Genomic DNA, 20,230 nt, shown 5'->3' with positions numbered 1-20,230 from the left:
GTTGTTAATTCTGCATATCTTTTAGACCTGCCATGTCTTTCTTACAGTGTGGATGGCACAACTTCATGTAATACTCCAGAGATGGTTTCACTAGTGCATTACAAAATATACCCTGGAAGATGAAAGGAGGCAACCCCAGTAGTTGCCAGGGACATCTGAGCCTTGCAAAGCCAAATGAAAGTGGGGACTTCAGGAGTTTCAAGAGGAGGTTCTTGCCTCCCTCGGCAGCATGCAAAGCAAGGTTACTCCTGTCAGTGGATGTATTGGATGTAAGGTGTTGGTCAGAAGTGAAACCCTGGTGGAATTTTAGGTTGGGTCAAACCTAACTTTAGAGCTGAGTAGGGTTCAACTGGTAGAAAGAACAGAAACCAGAACAGAGAGGAAGATAGCTATATGAATTAAGAAGTGGGGAACTGAGATTAAGAAGTGCTTGTTTATACTTTAGGAATGGAACTACATCACTTGGCAGACAATATTTAAGACCTAAGAAGTCAGATCCTGAAGGGTAGCCTGTTTTGCTATTTTGTCCTGTGTTCCTTTGCCACTTTACATTCGCCTTTTGTTAAGCACCGTCTTGTATTTAGTTCTTTAAAAAAATTACTGTTTTGCATATTGTGACCTCTAGGATGTTAGTCTACATAGACAAGTTGCTATGAGCATGATTCCTGCACTTTATAACATACATACATACACATATGCATATTGAACAAGTTTACTATTGCAAATTAATTGATGAACTTTGGAAAATGAGATGAAATAACAGTACCCAAAGAAACCTCAAACAGAAACAGTAACAACCTAAACTGAGACAGTGGCCTACTGGGAATTAAACTGTGATCCTTGCAGCAGGTTACACCATGATACCAATATTGTTCAATATAACCCGATTATATTCTGAAGCAATAAGCATGATACTCATCTTTCTATGGGTATAAACCTCAGAAAAAGAAGTATTTGCTCTTTCCTAATCAGTGCATATTTCTCGCTTGCTTTTCCCACTTTATCATTGACCACTTATGACAGAAAACACTCAAAGAGTCTTCTAAAGTTGATCTTCCATATATGGCATGTCCTACTTTGACAAGTCCTCTTTCATATTAAGCCGAGGAGGCTGAGCAGGAAGCTAATCCAGGCTTTTAAAATCATCAAAGGCATAGGAAGAATTGATCAAGGAGAATTCTTACAGTTAAAACAGTGAATCGTACACTCAGGCAAATCAGTGAAAATTACGAGAAAGTACATTTCAGATAGAATCCAAGAAGTACAGCTGCACATAATGGGTAGTGAGAACCTAGAACAAAATAATGATATCATATACAGTACTAGAAGCAGAAATCTTGACTTACTTTATATATATATATATATATATATATATATATATATATATATATATATATATATATATATATATAGAGTATCTCAGTGAGGTACTGGGACAACTTAACTATTGGAATGGCCAAACATGTTATGTACTGATAATTAATATCCTTTTCAACCTGCCTTTATGCAGCTGTAATTTGTGATGGCTACTGACCTCATGTGTTGATAAGCCATAGAGCTTACAGTTACCTTTTGAACCAAGTCAAAAGCAGTCAAAAAATGTTAAATATTTTCCACACTAACAACTTACATGATATTACACACACATGTATTTAAAACAAGCTTGTTTTTGATTTATCAGCAAATTTCAAACAATGTTGATAACAAGGAATGTGATAATTAGTCTCCATCCATCATTCTACTAACCAGCTTTATCTGTCCAGGTCATATTATGGCAGAATTAAGTCAAAGTCAGAAACCAACCACATATTGTTAAAATAATAAATGATTGAAACCAAACTATGCAATTAAAGAATATTTAACTGCACCCTAACGCTTCATTTTCATAAAGAACCTAATAATTAACCTTGACAGATAAAATTTCGACATCAGGTGAAGTTCTCTACCTTGTAAGCTTATAAGGAATCCCTTACCAGAGCTTGGTTTTTGCTGTACAGGAAAGCCAAACAGTTAAATATTGTGCTGTTTTCCTCTAAATCTTCTTTTAAAGGAAGGTGCTGCAGGAAGACTGGAAAAACCTAAGACATGACAAATGAAAGTCAGCATCATTGTCTTTTGATTCAGTAAGCCTAAACCTGTCTGCAAATGAACAGGCAACTTAATTATCCTATCTAATATCACACCTTACCTGTTCAATAGGTACACATGGTAGGCAGGTCATAATCATCCGAGCAAGGGCAGCACACACATTATCAAGCACCCGCTGGTTAGATTCATGTGACATTAAAGAAGAGAAAACACCAAGCACTGCTGGATATTGTCTGGGATTATGAGTTAAGAAGTATACCGTCAAATACTAATAAGCCACAGCCAAACAGCTTTGTAATTACTTATCTTGTTTAGTCTGCAGCCTCAAAAATAAAAAGTAAGCTTCATCTTTGAGTTCTATTTTCTAGCATGTCCAACAAGATATTAAAATGTTTAGTGTAAAATCAACATGAACTTTTCTGATCTGTACCTTTATGACACAAAGTGGATTGGGTGTGAATGGCTGGTCTACATGACCCAAAAAAGTCTTTGAATTACAGAGAAATCAGAACCAAGTCATACATGCAACTATACACTGAACATTTTCACAGTACTCGTCGATGTATTACTTTAGTAATTGACTATATTTCATCTTGCCAATTCATTAAAGTACTAACTGCCATATTCATTCAAATCATTTTCCATATATACTAATCAAAAATCAAAAAGACAGCTTATAAACATTGCCAAAATCAAATGTAGTCCAATGTAAAGCAAAAGATGGCACTATTAATTTATTGCAATGATCTTACTTGTGCATAAGCATTTGTGCATATTTATGCAAATATGTTTCTAAAATACTATGTAACTTGATCAGATCACCTGTTTATATACTATTTACAAATAAAACTGTGCCATCAGTGGTATAATATTTTACTGGTTGGTGGGTTGTACACTTGCTGTAACATGTTGGTAGAAAGAGAGTTTGGTTCTGGATAATCAATACGGCTTACTCTATTAAATACAGCCAATTTAAATTCTACTATCTGAAAGCACCCTGGTGGTCAGTTTGTACCCCAAATTTGTTTCTTCACAATTCTGAATTATTTGGTATTTTGGTAGCAAAACATACCATGTTAGTCATCTTTGTTTTTGGGTGATCTTCTTGGCTTCATTCTGCCTAAATCTTCACCGATTACAGTAAATGTATCTTTTCCAAAAAAAAAATAGACCCTTATTGCCTTTGTCTGTCTTAACCACTCAGTCACACATATTTCTAATAATTGTTATATTTCTAATAATACAAAGTTATTGCTGGAATAAACATGGTACTTTATTTGCCTGATAATTAAGAAAACAAATGAATTATTTTCCTTTATATAACCTACTTCCAAAATCATCCTTCACATAAGCTCTCATCATGATTTTTCTTATGTCTTAAAAAGGATACTGGGAAACACTATCACCACAAGCTTCCATCAGAGCACCAAGTCCAAACACTGAGTTGCTACGCACTTCATCATCTTCATCTCGTACCCCAGCTACCATGACAGGAAGTAGCCTCTGAGCAAAGTGTGAGGAAACAGTCCCAGAGGCGCCTCCTGCTTTAGCAGCTTCTCCCAGAGCTGCCAATGTTTCAGCAATTGTGCCAATAGAAAATGAGCGGTCAGCCACTGAGGAGGATTTCTGCAACGTAAAACATCCAGAAATAGCTTCTTTATTAATTTAAGTACATCAAAATAATGATCCTTTTCCTGCAACTATAAGACCACGCAACAAACTACTATCTCATTTTCTATAAATTAATTCACCATGTTAAAAAAAGGGATACTCACAGTTTTAGGCAACAGTAGAGGAAGAAATCCTGCAAAGTAGGGTGCAAATGTTTGTACACCACATGCCTTGGCTAAGAGAGGAATGCCTTCTCCAGCATACTCCTGCAGCATTGAGTCAAATTCAGCCTACAATAATGGAAAATACAAATCAAAACCTGGCCAAAGCATAAACACCCATTATATGCAGCAAACTGTACTCTTCAGATTTACGTAGAATAAGAAATATAACGATAAAAAAACAGTATGCTTTTCCAAGTCAGACCACAGTAGGAATCTTACCACATCAGTAAGAACAGCACTGCATACTCTAGTTAACCTTTCAAAAAAAGCTAAAAATGTTTATTTTAACAACTTTAATCATAATTAATACTGAAGATGTTAGACCATTATTTCAGTTTGAGGAAGATTCAATTAACAGTAAATTGAATTCTTCCAGGTTTAAATCATATAAATTTTAAGCAGCCCTCCTTAAAAATGTGCTCAGTGGAGACATCAAAGTGTTACCACAGAGACCGATTCTGGAATCTTGGGCCCAAAGTTAATCTCAAGCTAAAGGCCAGTAGCCATCACCAGTATAACTAACAGGGCTGGCATTATGGCACAGGGGTTAGCAGTGCTCATCCAACATCTTGTGTTCAAATCCAAGAGTGGGTCACTGTTTATGTTTGGAGTGTCCAAGTTCTGTCCATGTCTGAATGGATTTTTCTCTGGGGCTTTGACATTAATGCAGATTAGGTTGACTAAGTAAGAAGATTAGGTAATTCTAATTTAGTCCCATGAGTAAGTGCATGAGTGGGCTCCACGATGGACTAATGTCCTACACAGGCACAGTTCTTTTCTTGTGCCCAGTGCTGCAGGGACAGGCTTCTGCCACAAGCCCCTGCAACCCTGAATTGGATTATGCTGTTTTGAGAATATAATTTAATGCACTGTCTGAGAGTGTCACATTTGAAATAGTTTAGAAGAACAGTCTGAGCTTGTTATTGCAGAAGCTTCCAGAAAGAACTTTGGATTATTAAAACATATGGCACACAGATGGCAATTTTAGCTGCAATTTCTAGTAAAAATAAGTTATCACTAATGATAATTCTCTCAGCCATTACTTTAACATAACATGAAAAAGAACTATTAAAAAAATAACAGAGTCATTGAGGATTTTTTTATTGACAACAGTGGTCTGTCAGGTAAGTTCATTCCACGCCTCAAAATAATAAAACAAATCCCAATCTAAAAAATTGTAAATAATGCAATTAGGCAATGTACAGAACCTCTCACACTGTTATTAGTAATGACTAGGGGGCTTCGCTTGCCAAAACCCCCCCCACCACCCAAGCGCTACGCACCAGCAACTTTGTATCTCTATCGCTCGCGCATGTGGATTTCACCTTCACCTTCACCAAAAAACAAAACTTTTAATTCTCGTGGATAGGCCTCTGAATTGGGAAGAAACACTACTTTTCCCTGATGGCAACATGAATTAGATGATCTACAAGTCTCCGACTTAAAAATTTAAAGACAAACAATATCTACATATTTCTGTCATATCACCTATGTCCATATATTCGATCTCTTTTCGCTTTAACCTTTTCATCAATATCGCATTGAATTTTGATTGTTTGAGGGCATTGAAGCACATGTAAATCGCATCAATATCGCATTGAATTTTGATTGTTTGGAATTAATATTGTGACAACGCAACGTATAGCTGCCAGTGAGTGAATATCGTTTCATTCTCTCTACAAGAAATGTGTCTGACAATAGCATTCACACAAATTAGAAATGATTGAACCGTGTGAGTGATTATGTGGGCAGGACTTTTCCAAATCTCTTTGCATAAGCTCTTGTCTCGGGGGGCTTGAAGTTCTCTCTCGCAGGATTGCACTTTCATCAAACAACAAATCTTTTAATTCTCGCTTAATCGCCTCTTCATTGGGAAGAAACACTCCTTTTTTTGTCCCTGATGGCAACACGAATTAGATGATCTACAAGTCTCCGACTTAAAGTTTAAATCCAAACAATATATTCAATCTCTTTTGCTGTTCCGTTATTTCACCGAGTAATAATTTCTATTTGTTTACTCTAATGCAATGTTTACTATCCTTTTTTTGAGACTTTTGAATTTTCGTACTTCCATTATCTTTAACCTGCTCTGCATGTGTACCACGCCAATGTTTTTGAATTCTTTACGACGTTCCACTTTGTCATCTACTCTTTGTCTTTTATTTCCCACCCCGGGTGTGGTTAAATCTCTTGGCACAAAGTCCCATCTCGCGGGATTTGAAAGTGTCTCTCTTAGAAAATCACATCTCATTTCCTTCCAAAATTTTTTTTTATAATAGAGAGATGTTATGCTACATATTTTATTAAAAAAAACACCAAAAACAAAAAAACACTGCCAGCAGGAAAACAGAAATCCATGGCTTTTAGTTTGTTGACTAGCATAAACACTTGGAAAACCTGCAAGTCAGTTACATTGTGTTGTTCATAGATAGATAAGATAGATTGATAGAGAAGTAATAATAATAATAATAAATTTTATTTATATTGCACTTTATATTTTAGCAATCCCAAACAGTACACTGGGGTTGTAATCTTGTAGTTCAATACAGGCAATGAAGATGGTGCATAAAATAATGGTAGTGCAATGGGAACTGTGCAAATAACATTACTATCAAAGTGACAGGTGGAATATAATAATAAAGTCAAAGATACTAAAGTGACATAATATTAAAGTAAAAGTAAAATAAAGTGTCATGGCTTAAGCTGATAGGATAACAGTGGTATATTTTGAAAAAAGGTTATAAACAGTAGTAGTGACCAAGTACTGAGATATCGAATATTGTGCATCAGTCTTTAACTCAATACCCCCACCACCACCCTGTTTGGGAAGAGTTAAAGAATCTAATGGCTCTGGAGACAAAACTCTTGTATCTGTCCGTATTGCAGTTCTGTGATAACAGCCTAACCCTACACAAACTCCTCTACTTAATTATGATGGTGCATAGTGGGTGATGTTCATTGTCCATAATAGATGGCAGCTTCCATAGTGTCCTCCTATCTTCACATCATCATGTGAATTTCCCATCGGGATTAATAAAGTATCTATCTATCTATCTATCTATCTATCTATCTATCTATCTAAAGAGTCCATTTCCATGCCAACCACTCATCCATCCATCCATCCATTGTCTCCCGCTTATCCGAGGTCGGGTCGCGGGGGCAGCAGCTTGAGCAGAGATGCCCAGACTTCCCTCTCCCCGGCCACTTCTTCTAGCTCTTCCAGGAGAATCCCAAGGCGTTCCCAGGCCAGTCGAGAGACATAGTCCCTCCAGCGTGTCCTGGGTCTTCCCCGGGGCCTCCTCCCAGTTGGACGTGCCCGGAACACCTCACCAGGGAGGCGTCCAGGAGGCATCCTGATCAGATGCCCGAGCCACCTCATCTGACTCCTCTCGATGCGGAGGAGCAGCGGCTCTACTCTGAGCCCCTCCCGGATGACTGAGCTTCTCACCCTATCTTTAAGGGAAAGCCCAGACACCCTGCGGAGGAAACTCATTTCAGCCGCTTGTATTCGCGATCTCGTTCTTTCGGTCACTACCCATAGCTCATGACCATAGGTGAGGGTAGGAACATAGATCGACTGGTAAATTGAGAGCTTCGCCTTGCGGCTCAGCTCCTTTTTCACCACGACAGACCGATGCAGAGCCCGCATTACTGCGGATGCCGCACCGATTCGCCTGTCGATCTCGCGCTCCATTCTTCCCTCACTCGTGAACAAGACCCCGAGATACTTGAACTCCTCCACTTGGGGCAGGATCTCGCTACCAACCCTGAGAGGGCACTCCACCCTTTTCCGGCTGAGGACCATGGTCTCGGATTTGGAGGTGCTGATTCTCATCCCAGCCGCTTCACACTCGGCTGCGAACCGATCCAGAGAGAGCTGAAGATCACGGCCTGATGAAGCAAACAGGACAACATCATCTGCAAAAAGCAGTGACCCAATCCTGAGCCCACCAAACTGGACCCCCTCAATGCCCTGGCTGCGCCTAGAAATTCTGTCCATAAAAGTTATGAACAGAATCGGTGACAAAGGGCAGCCCTGGCGGAGTCCAACTCTCACTGGAAACGGGTTCGACTTACTGCCGGCAATGCGGACTAGGCTCTGGCAACGATCGTACAGGGACCGAACAGCCCTTATCAGGGGGGCCGGTACCCCATACTCTCGGAGTACCCCCCACAGGATTCCCCGAGGGACACGGTCGAATGCCTTTTCCAAGTCCACAAAACACATGTAGACTGGTTGGGCAAACTCCCATGCACCCTCCAGGACCCTGCTAAGGGTATAGAGCTGGTCCACTGTTCCGCGACCAGGACGAAAACCACACTGTTCCTCCTGAATCCGAGGCTCGACTATCCGATGGACCCTCCTCTCCGGGACCCCTGAATAGACTTTTCCAGGGAGGCTGAGGAGTGTGATCCCTCTGTAGTTGGAACACACCCTCCGATCCCCCTTCTTAAAGAGGGGGACCTCCACCCCGGTCTGCCAATCCAGAGGCACTGTCCCTGATGTCCATGCGATGTTGCAGAGGCGTGTCAGCCAAGACAGTCCTGCAACATCCAGAGCCTTGAGGAACTCCGGGCGTATCTCATCCACCCCCGGGGCCCTGCCACCAAGGAGTTTTTTGACCACCTCGGTGACCTCAGTTCCAGAGATGGGGGAGCCCACCTCCGAGTCCCCAGGCTCTGCTTCCTCATTGGAAGGCATGTTAATGGGATTGAGGAGGTCTTCGAAGTACTCCCCCCACCGACCCACAACGTCCCGAGTCGAGGTCAGCAGCGCACCATCCCCACCATATACAGTGTTGACACTGCACTGCTTCCCCTTCCTGAGACGCCGGATGGTGGACCAGAAACTCCTCAAAGCCGTCCGAAAGTCATTCTCCATGGCCTCCTCAAACTCCTCCCACGCCCGAGTTTTTGCCTCAGCAACCACCAAAGCCGCATTCCGCTTGGCCTGCCGGTACCTATCAGCTGCCTCCAGGGTCCCACAGGACAAAAGGGTCCTGTAGGACTCCTTCTTCAGCTTGACGGCATCCTTCACCGCCGGTGTCCACCAACGGGTTCGGGGATTGCCGCCACGACAGGCACCGACCACCTTACGGCCACAGCTCCGGTCAGCTGCCTCAACAATAGAGGCACGGAACATGGCCCATTCAGACTCAATGTCCCCCACCTCCCTCGGGATGTGGTCGAAGTTCTGCCGGAGGTGGGAGTTGAAGCTACTTCTGACAGGGGGCTCTGCCAGACGTTCACAGCAGACCCTCACAACACGTTTGGGCCTACCACGCCTGACCGGCATCCTCCCCCACCATCGAAGCCAACTCACCACCAGGTGGTGATCAGTTGATAGCTCCGCCCCTCTCTTCACCCGAGTGTCCAAGACATGTGGCCGCAAGTCCGACGACACGACCACAAAGTCGATCATCGAACTGAGGCCTAGGGTGTCTTGGTGCCAAGTGCACATATGAACACCCCTATGCTTGAACATGGTGTTCGTTATGGACAATCCGTGACGAGCACAGAAGTCCAATAACAAAACACCGGTCGGGTTCAGATCGGGGGGGCCATTCCTCCCAATCACGCCCTTCCAGGTCTCACTGTCATTGCCCACGTGAGCATTGAAGTCTCCCAGCAGAACGAGGGAGTCCCCAGAAGGTATGCCCTCTAGCACCCCCTCCAGGGACTCCAAAAAGGGTGGGTACTCCGAACTGCTGTTCGGTGCATACGCACAAACAACAGTTAGGACCCGTCCCCCCACCCGAAGGCGAAGGGAGGCTACCCTCTCGTCCACCGGGGTAAACCCCAATGTACAGGCTCCAAGTTGGGGGGCAATAAGTATACCCACACCTGCTCGGCGCCTCTCACCGGGGGCAACTCCAGAGTGGTACAGAGTCCAGCCCCTCTCAAGGAGATTGGTTCCAGAGTCCAAGCTGTGCGTCGAGGTGAGTCCGACTATATCTAGCCAGAACCTCTCAACTTCGCGCACTAGCTCAGGCTCCTTCCCCTTCAGAGAGGTGACATTCCACGTCCCAAGAGCCAGCTTCTGTAGCCGAGGATCGGACCGCCAAGGTCCCCGCCTTCGGCCACCACCCAACTCACACTGCACCCGACCTCCTTGGCCCCTCCCATAGGTGGTGAGCCCATGGGAAGGGGGACCCACGTTGCCTCTTCGGGCTGTGCCCGGCCGAGCCCCATGGGTGCAGGCCCGGCCACCAGGCGCTCGCCATCGAGCCCCACCTCCAGGCCTGGCTCCAGAGTGGGGCCCCGGTGACCCGCGTCCAGGCAAGGAAAAACGCCGTCCAAAATTGTTTTTCTTCATAGGAGGTTTGTTTAACCGCTCTTTGTCTCATCCCTCACCTAGGACCAGTTTGCCTTGGGTGGCCCTACCAGGGGCATAAAGCCCCGGACAACAGAACTCCTAGGATCATTGGGACACGCAAACCCCTCCACCACGATAAGGTGGCGGTTAAAGGAGAACCACTCATCCTGATTGCCTAATCAGCTTGTCAATACAATCAGCATCTCTCTTTTTCAAGCAATTGCCCCAGCACAACACAGAAGAGAGTACTGGCACCACCAACTGATAGAACATCTTGCAGGAGTTTTTTACATATGTTATAGGAACCCAGCCAACTCAGAAAATAGAGTGGGCTTTGCTCCTTCCTGAATATAGCCTTTATATTCTCTGACCAGTCCAGCCTGCCATCCAACTGCACTCCAAGGTATTTATAGGTCTAGACCCACTCCACATCAATCCAATTAATGGAGACAGGTCTGTGGTGATCTAGACCTATGGTTGTCCACGACCACCTCCTTGGTTTTGAAAGTGTTCAACAGCAGCCACCATCCTAAAAAGTCATTCACCAGTCCCCTGTACTCCTCCTGTCCACCACAACACTCCCCACAATGACAGTGTCATCTGAGAACTTCTGCACATGGCATGTCCCTGAACTGTTGCTAAATTCTGATGTGAACAAGCTGAAGAGGAAAGGAGAAAGAACAGTCCCCTGTGGTGCTCCTGTGCTACTGATTACAGTCTATGAGGTGCAGTTCCGCAGTCTGACAAACTGAGGTCAGTTAGGTAATCCGTAATCCAGCTCACCAGCTCCACACCAATCCTATACAGCTTGTCCCTCACTAGGAGGGGCTGTATGGTGCTGAAGGTGCTGGAGAAGTAAAAGAACATGATCATCGCAGCACTACATTCCTTTGTCCGGATGTAAGTGGAGGATGGCATCATCCAAACCCCACCTTCCCTCGACAGACAAACTGCATGGGGTCTAGAGCACAATTCACCTGTGGTCTGAGGAGATAAAGAAGTAGCCATTCCAGGGTCTTCATGATATGGGATGTTAAGGCTACAGGCCTGAAATCATTGAGTTCACTGGATCTCACTTTCTTGGGAACCGGGATGAGATATGAGGTCTTCCACAGATTGGGGACCCTCCCTAATCTCAGGCTGAAGATATGCTGAAGGGGTTCTGCCAATTCAGGAGCACAGGCCCTTAAAAGTCTTGAACACACCTTATCTGGTCCAGCTGCCTTCTTAGGACGCAGCCTCCTCAGTTTTCCTCCATTCTGGTCAACACTGATGGTGTGAGGAACAAGGGACGGAGAAGCAGAGGGCCTATTAGCACCTTCTGATGTGCAGCTATGCTGGTGAAGGGAGAGGGCTACACGATCTATGCTGCCAGCTTGGGGGAGGGGTGAATGAGCAGTTATGAAGGAGGGGATGGTGGCCGATAAATCTGTGGCAGTTAAACCAGGAGCAGGGCAATCAAACCGGTTGTAGATGAGATTGAACTCATTCGCTCTCTCCACATGGTCCTCTGCTGTGCAGTTGTTCTTTTGTTTATAGCCTGTGATGGTCTTCATACCATCCCACATGCCCCTGATGTTATTGTGCTGCTGCATATTCTATACCTTCTTCCTGTAGTACTCCTTAGTCTCTCTTAGTCTAACTTTAAGTTTTTTCTGTACATTCCTCGGCTTTGCCTGGTCTTTGTTTTTGAAGGCGCTCTTCTTCTTGTTAAGAAAGCCCTTAACATCACTGGTAATCCATGGCTTATTATTAGCAAAGCAGCATACAGTTTTAACAGGAACAACAGTGTCCATACAGAAGTTTAGATAGTCTGTCACACAGTTTGTAGTCCAATCAATATCCTGTCCATTTAGTTCCTGCAGAATACTCCAGAGTCAGTAGACTCAAAACTGTCCCAAAGGGCATTTTCAGTTTCAGGAGACAATTTCCTGAAGGAGCGTGTGGTTGTGGGTTGTTTTTGAACTAGAGGCTTGTACTGAGGCTGTAGGCTGAGGTAAACAACATAATGGTCAGAGTTCTGATGCACTTCCGATAGACTTGATTGTTTTTAACTAGGGTTGCTAGCTCATTTGTCTTGTTGACCATCGAGTTTACATTCCCCATTACCACCAATGGAGTAGATGGTTTATATTTCCTGCATTTATTTGCAAGCTTCACCTTTACCTTAATGCCAGCCCTGCATCCCCAATACTTGTGCTTCAGTTCTTCCGGAATGAGCTGCACTTTACCAGGGCGTCTCTTTGTTCAGAGTGCGAGTAACTCTTCTTTCATGTAAACAAAGTTCATGCCTCTCGCTTGCATTGTAAAATGATCTATATCCATAGTGTACTTAAACAAAACCACTGCAGATGTGGTAGGCAAATAGTCAAGAAGAAACTGTATGCTATAAGTAAAGAAAAGAAAGTAAAAAGAAAGAAAAGCACCACAACACAGACACAGCTACTCGTTAGGCTGCCACTTGCATTGGCACTAGCACCTTATGTGAATTTTATATTAGTTCCTAGATGGCAAACTTTATTAATTTTCCAGTTTACTTCCATATATTCTCTAAAACCATGAAGGTATCAGTTCTCAAAACCACTGCCCTTATTACTGTAGCTGGATGATGTGAATTCAGGAAATCCAAAAATGTTCTTTGTGATAGGTCTTTATAACTGCATATTTTGTTAAAAGCAATATGCAAATAAAGTAAATTACATTAGATTATTGCCAGCATAGCACTAGCATACATGATCATTTTGGCAAACAAGGTGTCCCTGTGGCAGCATGTAGACATTAAGACAAAGCGGACTAAGCACTGAACCTTGTGAAAATCAAATACAAAGCAATTAGCTTGTTCAATAAAGACAAGACCACCTGCCTCTCCCCTTATTGATTCAAGAGTCCTGTCTTCAATTCAAAAGGCCAACCCCATTTGAATTACGATTTCAGTTTATGATGCATGCTGATTTTACTGGAAGTATCTCTCCATTTTAATAAAACGACAAGTCTGTGTGTCCGTCTGGTTGTTGTACCTCTGCTATCTAACAGATGGTGCATCATAAACATTAGCACTGCTTTTACGAATCCTGTACCAAATGGCATGTAACAGAACGCATAGCAATTGGATGGATACACTGCTCTGAAAACATTAACGCTGAGGTCTATATTTTAGGTGGATAGCACAGCTAGTTTTCCAATATTTAAGCAAAAAATGCATGTGTTTTACACATTACATGCATACGACTGAATAACCGACATATTACATGACACAAGTAATTTGAGATTTTTTCGCCCATATGTTTTTCATATCATTTGCTGTTGTACTGTATTGATCATCATTAGCTTGTATTCTATCGTAAACTTTTTTCTTTATTATCCAAGAAAACATGAGATTAAAGATTTTTCTCATTCATCACTACAAAACACATGGAATAAATGACATAAAAATATATTTTTGGGTGGTGAATACCTTTAAGAAGCATTCGTTTAGTTTTTTCATGCTGTAGTGAAGCCAAAATTCAGAATGAAGTACAGTATTATTAGACAATGAATAAGCTAAAAAAATATAAGTTAGATAATACATGTTAGACAATGACTTCTTTTGACAGAAATAAAAAGAATAATTACCTTTGATCTGATCAAAACAATGGAGCTGGCATAGGCTATAGTTAGTTATGTGAATACCATATCATTTATTCTGAAAGTAAAGGAATGAAGGAGGGGGAGAGGCAGGTCTTCAGTTTAAAAGCATAGAATTGCGGGAACACAGGCTTGCTGTTTACATTCTATGCTGATTTTTCTGCAAGTATTAATATTTCAGCAAAAAATGCATGCATTTCACACATTTTGAGCATTTGACAGAATAAGAGACATGTGGATTATTTCTTATATCATTGATGCTTTTCACACTGTTTGCTGTTGGACAGAATTGGTAGCCATTATGTTCTTTTATTTCATACTGTTTTATTTTGTTCTACATGAAAACATGAGATTAAAATTTTATTACACCCATCACTAACAACTACTCAGGGTTTGTAAGCTTTAAAAATAATATAATTTTTGGATGGAGTAATCCTTTGTAATGTTGCCTTCAAGGCAGCCTGCCCAATGGGGTGCGGCTACAGTGAGCTGGTACTTATATGTACATATGCTGTGTTTCACTCACCCCACATACATTGATAGATAGATACTTTATTAATCCCAAGAGGAAATTCACATACTCCAGCAGTAGCATACTGATAAAACACAATATTAAAGAGTGATAAAAATGAAGGTATAACAGACAGTAAATTTGTAGGCTCATGTCTTCTCATATCATCCTGGGAATCACAGCTCCAATACAGATCACGTAGCAACTAGCAAAAATGTGAATGTGAAACTAGAAGTGATCAAATCTAGGTAAAGTGCTTTATTAAATGTTATTTGGGTTTGTTTTGTAGACTAACATTATTATTAAAGTAATTCTATCAATTTCCATGTACTTTGGTGTTATTTAAACAACAATACAGACCATTTTCAGTGTGCAGAACACTTAAAAATATTTTCCTAAAAATTATTTGTAGTTACGTGTTCATGTTATAAAAATTTACTTCATGAAGGGGTTCTCAAGAACAAATGAACTCCTTCTTAAGATGCAGTTACTCGGTTCATACTTTACTGATTTGTAATATGGACTCACACACAAAATAGAAGGTATTTTGAATTATATTAAGTTCGTAACAACCTTTTTGGGATGAAATCCTACATTTACAAGTACTTTCAATACTTTAGTACAAATAATATCAGTAACTTTAAAACATCAACTCGAGTAGTATTCTCATGGAAAAATCTTACTTTTACTTGAGTAACTTTTCAGAATAGTCTCTCTACCTTTACTCATGTACGGCTGTTGAGAATTTCATACAACACATTTTATGCTTCATTCCCTTGTTTGCTGCAGAAGATGACAAAGCATTTCATTCACTAAGAACAGCTATACACACCCACACCAACATACACACACACGTAGCAAGCTTGTACAGGAGCAGTTTAGAGTTACCAGTTGATAAGATGTTTAATTATATGCAAAGAGGAATGATGTAAAGTCAACCTGCCATAGATGTTCTATTCTATGGCTACAATATTTTTTAAGTACTGTATTTTTGCTTCTCTGTATTGCAGCTTAATGATACTGGCTCATCCTGAACACAGCACAACACAATTCCTTGCATGGTTTATCTAACTCAACCATTATTTGACCACAACTGAAGAAAGTTCAGCTATGAATTTTGAGATAGACAATTTTTGAGCATCAACATTTACAGTATATACTGGATTTTTATTATGTGTGCCACTTACAGGATATTTAAGATACAGATCACATGCTCTAAACAGATTACACACTTTGAATTGTATTTTTTTGCAGTACCGACATAGAAAACAGTGTTTTTCTTTTCAGTAAAAGAAGACTAATTGTGATTATCATTGTGTGGTGTTATTAGCAATTTACAAAACTTGGTTCAAAACAAATAAACCTCCACCCATGAGAAAGAGAGCTAGGCCAGCAGAGTAAAACTTTAAGCTAGTAAAAATAAGTAAACAGATAAATTAATAAATGAATAAAAATAAATAAAGTAAAAAAAGGGAAAAAAGAGGGGGGAGAATCTGCTTCCTCAATTAAAATGCTTATTCTAAAATGTTAGTGATTAGGTTCCTGCCAGGTTTTGAAAAAGTTTCGTATAGATCCTCTAAGTGAGAATTTGATTTTTTTCCAATTTCAAATAGTATATAACATCAGTTACCCACTGACTTAAAATAGAAGAGTTAGGATTCTTTCAGTTGAAAAAGATAAGTCTACGTGCCAATAGTGTAGTAAAGGCAATCACAGTTTGTTTGTCCTTCTCCACTTTAAGCCCATCTGGAAGTACACCAAAACAGCGGTTAATGAATTAGGAGGTATTGTAACACCAAAGCTGTCTGAAAGGCATTTAAAGATTTTGGTCCAAAATAATGTTAATTTGGTGCAGGACCAAAACATGTGGCCCAGTGAGGCCGGAACTTGATTGCAATGTTTGCAGGTTGGATCTTGTCCTGCAAACATTTTGGACAATTTTAAATGAAACAGATGTGCTCCAACAGAATTTTAAGTTGAATAATTGTATGCTTTGCGCATATGGAGCTTGAGCGAATTCTGTGCATTACTGCTTTCCACTCCTTTTCTGAAATGTTGAGTGAGAGATCCTTTTCCCACTGTACTCTTGGATTTTATAAAGGGAGGGACTGTAAAATGGTTTTTATAAATTACAGAGATGCTGTCTTAGTCCTCAAGACTGTTCAATATTTTTTCCGGCATAGAGGTAGGTGAGAGGTGAGGAAAATTGGGCAGGTTTTGTTTAACAAAGTTTCTAATTTGAAGGTAGTGAAAGAAATGTGTTGCTGGAAAGTAAAATTTGGAGTGTAACTGTTCATAGGATGCAAAGATGTTGTCTATGTTCTGATCTCTAAGTGATTTAATCCAAAATGTTTTCCAGAAATTAAAAACTGTGTACGTTTGAGAAGGTGGAAAAAGGTGGTTCATGAGGAGAGGTGCCACAGATAAAAGCTTCTCTATTTTAAAATACTTCCAACATTGGTTCCATATTCTAATTGAGTGAAGCACAATTCGGTTATTAGTATATTGGCAATCACTTACACGTATTGGGGTTACAAAGCAAGGAATATAAAGAAGTACTGCAGGATTTTATTTCTATTGTGGACCAAGCCTGTGTATGTTCATCTATTTGTGCCCATGTCCAGGTTTTTATAGCTTGTATATTTGCTGCCCAGTAATAAAACTGAAAGTTAGGTAGAGCCATGCCACCTTCTGCCTTAGGTCTTTGTAGGATCGCCCTTTGGATACTTTAATGTTTTGAATTCCAAATGAATGAGGTTATGGTTGAATCTAATTTCTTAAAAAATGATTTACTGATTTATATTGGAATGTTTTAAAATAAAAAAGAAGCGTAGGAAAGATATTAATCTTAACAAAGTTAATTCTTCCAAATACAGTGAGATGAAGGGTAGCCCTATGCAAGTTTTGCTCATTTTTTTCATACAGACAGCAAAATTTTGTTGATAAAGAGCTTTATAGTTACTTGTGATGTTTACCCCTAGGTTTTTAAACTGATCTGCGATGATAAAAAAGAAGGTGTCCAATCTAATATTGTGTGATTGAGAATTAATTGGAAACAGCACACTTTAATTCAAATTAATTCTGAGACAAGAAATCTTTTGAAATTCTGTTAGCGCTGTTAGGACTGCAGGCACAGTATTTTGTGGATCTGATATATACAGTACAGTACCATTGCATAGAGAGTAATTTTCTGTTCAAGTCCTTCTCTAATAATTCCCTTTATCTCATAAGCATTTCGACAGTGAACTGCCAGTGGCTCAATAGCATTTGCAAAAAGCAGTGGGGACAAGGGGCATCCTTGTCTGGTACCACGTTCTAGTTTAAAGTAGTCTAAATTAATGTTGATAATACAAACTGAAGCTTCTGGACTGGTATATAGTAGTTTGATCCATGCACAATGTTCTCGCCAAACCCAAATTTCTCCAATGTAGTGAAAAGGTAGTTCCATTCAACCATATCGAATACTTTTTCTGCATCCAACGATATCATCAACTCCGGGGTGTTAAGACTTTGTGGGTGAATATATTACATTAAACTAGCGTTGAAGATTGGAAGCTAAGTGTCTGCCTTTAATAAATACAGTTTGGTCTTGTGATAGTACCAAAGGAAGCACTGTCTCAATCCTTCTAGCTAGGACTGTGGAGAGTATCTTAACATCATCATTCAGAAGTGAAATTGGTCTGTATGATGCACATTGTAAAAAGTCCTTACTTTGTTAAGGAAAGACGGTAATTAATGCTTGACGAAAAGCTTGAGCGGAGTTGAGAATATATATATATATATATATATATATATATATATATATATATACACACACACATACACACTGTATATAAGGCAAAACCCTCACTGACTCATCACTAATTCTCCCACTTTCCATATAGGTGGGAAGCTGAAATTTCGCATGCTCATTCCTTGCAGTGTACTTAGAAAAGTTAGGTATGTTTCATGTCCTATTGCAACACCCAAGGGGGGAAATGAGTGTACCCCTAAACTGTATATATAGATAGGGGAAACCCCTCCTCACTATTTCTGCAACTTCCAATATACGTAAGAAGCCCAAATTTCCCATGCTCATCCTTTACATTGTACTTACAAACGTTAAGTATGCTTCATTTCACACCGTGCTCCATAACGAACTTTCAAAAATAACGTCTTCTTTTTGACAGTTCTCACCATTATGCCGTAAGGAACTTTCGGAACTGACCTCTCCTTTTGCTGGTTTCATTCCTTATTATTGCGTGTGGATTTGTACAGCTAAGATCTTATTAGCTTTCTCTCCATGTTCATAGTAATGATGTCTTGATTTAAAAATTAGTTTTTTTTTTTTTGGTTCTTTATTTCGCCTTATACAATTTCTTTTATTAGGAATTTGTTAGTTTTCGCATACCCCTTGGGGTCAGAGCGCAGGGTCAGCCACTGTACAGCGCCCCTGGAGCAATTACAGGTTAAGGGCCTTGCTCAAGGGCCCAGCAGAGTAGGATCTCTTTTGGCAGTGGTGGGGATTCGAACCGGCAACCTTTTGGATACCAGCGCAGATCCTTAGCCTCAGAGCCACCACTCCGCCCTAAGTTTCTTTAGTTGTTAAAAGGTTGAGTTCTGAATGCACAGCCTGTCTTTTCCTATGAAGTGCCTCACTTGGACACCTGCCATGTTCTTGATCTATTCTAGTAATTCCACTGATTAGCTCTGATACCATCTGGGTTTCAAATTTATTTCTGTGGGAAAGATATGAGATAATATGTCCTCTTACGAAAGTCTTCAAGGTTTCCCAGAGTATTCCTGCAGAAACCTCTGAGGATGCATTTCTTGCATCTCCTGTCATCCTACATTTACCCAGAACGTTGTAAACACGGAACACACATGAAATGCATGTGTTCTAAATAATTATTTATTATGTATTCTATGCAACTCAAGGACCTCACATGCAGATAAAGAAGGCTTGAGCTAGGATAACTTTTTGCCCGAGATGAGCTCCAGCGGTAGAGGTGTTGGAACAGCAGGCTGCTTGCTACTTGTGCTGATCGACACATTTACAAAACAAAAGATGCTGATGGAAAGGTGCGAACGGATTTAAGGTGGGCCAGGATTACAAGTTTTTTCGTAGGCTTCAGGAATTCTAGTGTTAAACCTCAGACATTTAGGTTGGTTTGCTCTTTGTTGTTGAAATGTGTGTTATCACCATGCCTAGATCAAAAGAGCTCTCTATGGCCTTCAGAAAGAAGGGATCTAGGTGCCTATGAATTAGGCAAGGGATTTAAAATGATCTTCAAACAATTGGAAATAAACCCTTCCACTGTCCAGAAGATCATCTACAAATGGAGAAAATTTCAAGTGCCAACTTGTCCAGGACAGGCTGTCCCAGCAAGTTCAGCACAAGACCAGAATGCAAGATGCTCACAGACCCAGAATTTCATTATGGGACCCACAAAGTTGGTGTCAAATTGCATGTGCCTACCATTACAAAACGGCTGCACAAATTAGACCTACATGGGTGGCATGCCAGGAGGAAACCTTTGCTATCCTAGAGGGACATTGGGATAAACACCTAGACAAATACCAAAACGTTTGGAAAAAAGTGCTCTGGTGAAGAAAAGACAACGCTAGAGTAATTTTCCACAGTACCAGAGGACATGTTTGATGAAAACCAAAAACAGTATTTGACTAGAAGAACCTGATGGAAGCTTTAAAATACGGTGGCAGAAATGTTATGATTTGGGACTGCGTTGCTGTATTAGGGATTGGGCAGATCACCATCACAGACTCCACTATGACCTCTTCAATGTACCAGAGGGTGCTTGAGAATAATACCTGAAGCTCGACTGAAAGCAGACCTTGCAACACGACAATAACTCT

General features: G+C 40.8%; 1 protein-coding gene across 1 annotated transcript in view; it reads right to left on the bottom strand.

The window, feature by feature from the left end:
* ipo4 (importin 4) overlaps positions 1-20,230 on the bottom strand; it is a 183,209-nt gene that overhangs the window by 17,179 nt on the left and 145,800 nt on the right. Inside the window, 4 exon segments of the mRNA XM_028793702.2 lie at positions 1,974-2,078; positions 2,189-2,321; positions 3,479-3,714; positions 3,864-3,989. Of these exon segments, the coding sequence (XP_028649535.2) occupies positions 1,974-2,078; positions 2,189-2,321; positions 3,479-3,714; positions 3,864-3,989 (600 nt within the window).

This window comes from Erpetoichthys calabaricus, chromosome 2 (assembly GCF_900747795.2).
Source record: "Erpetoichthys calabaricus chromosome 2, fErpCal1.3, whole genome shotgun sequence".
In the NCBI taxonomy this organism is placed as follows: domain Eukaryota; kingdom Metazoa; phylum Chordata; class Cladistia; order Polypteriformes; family Polypteridae; genus Erpetoichthys; species Erpetoichthys calabaricus.
This window is presented reverse-complemented; position numbering and strand designations above follow the sequence as displayed.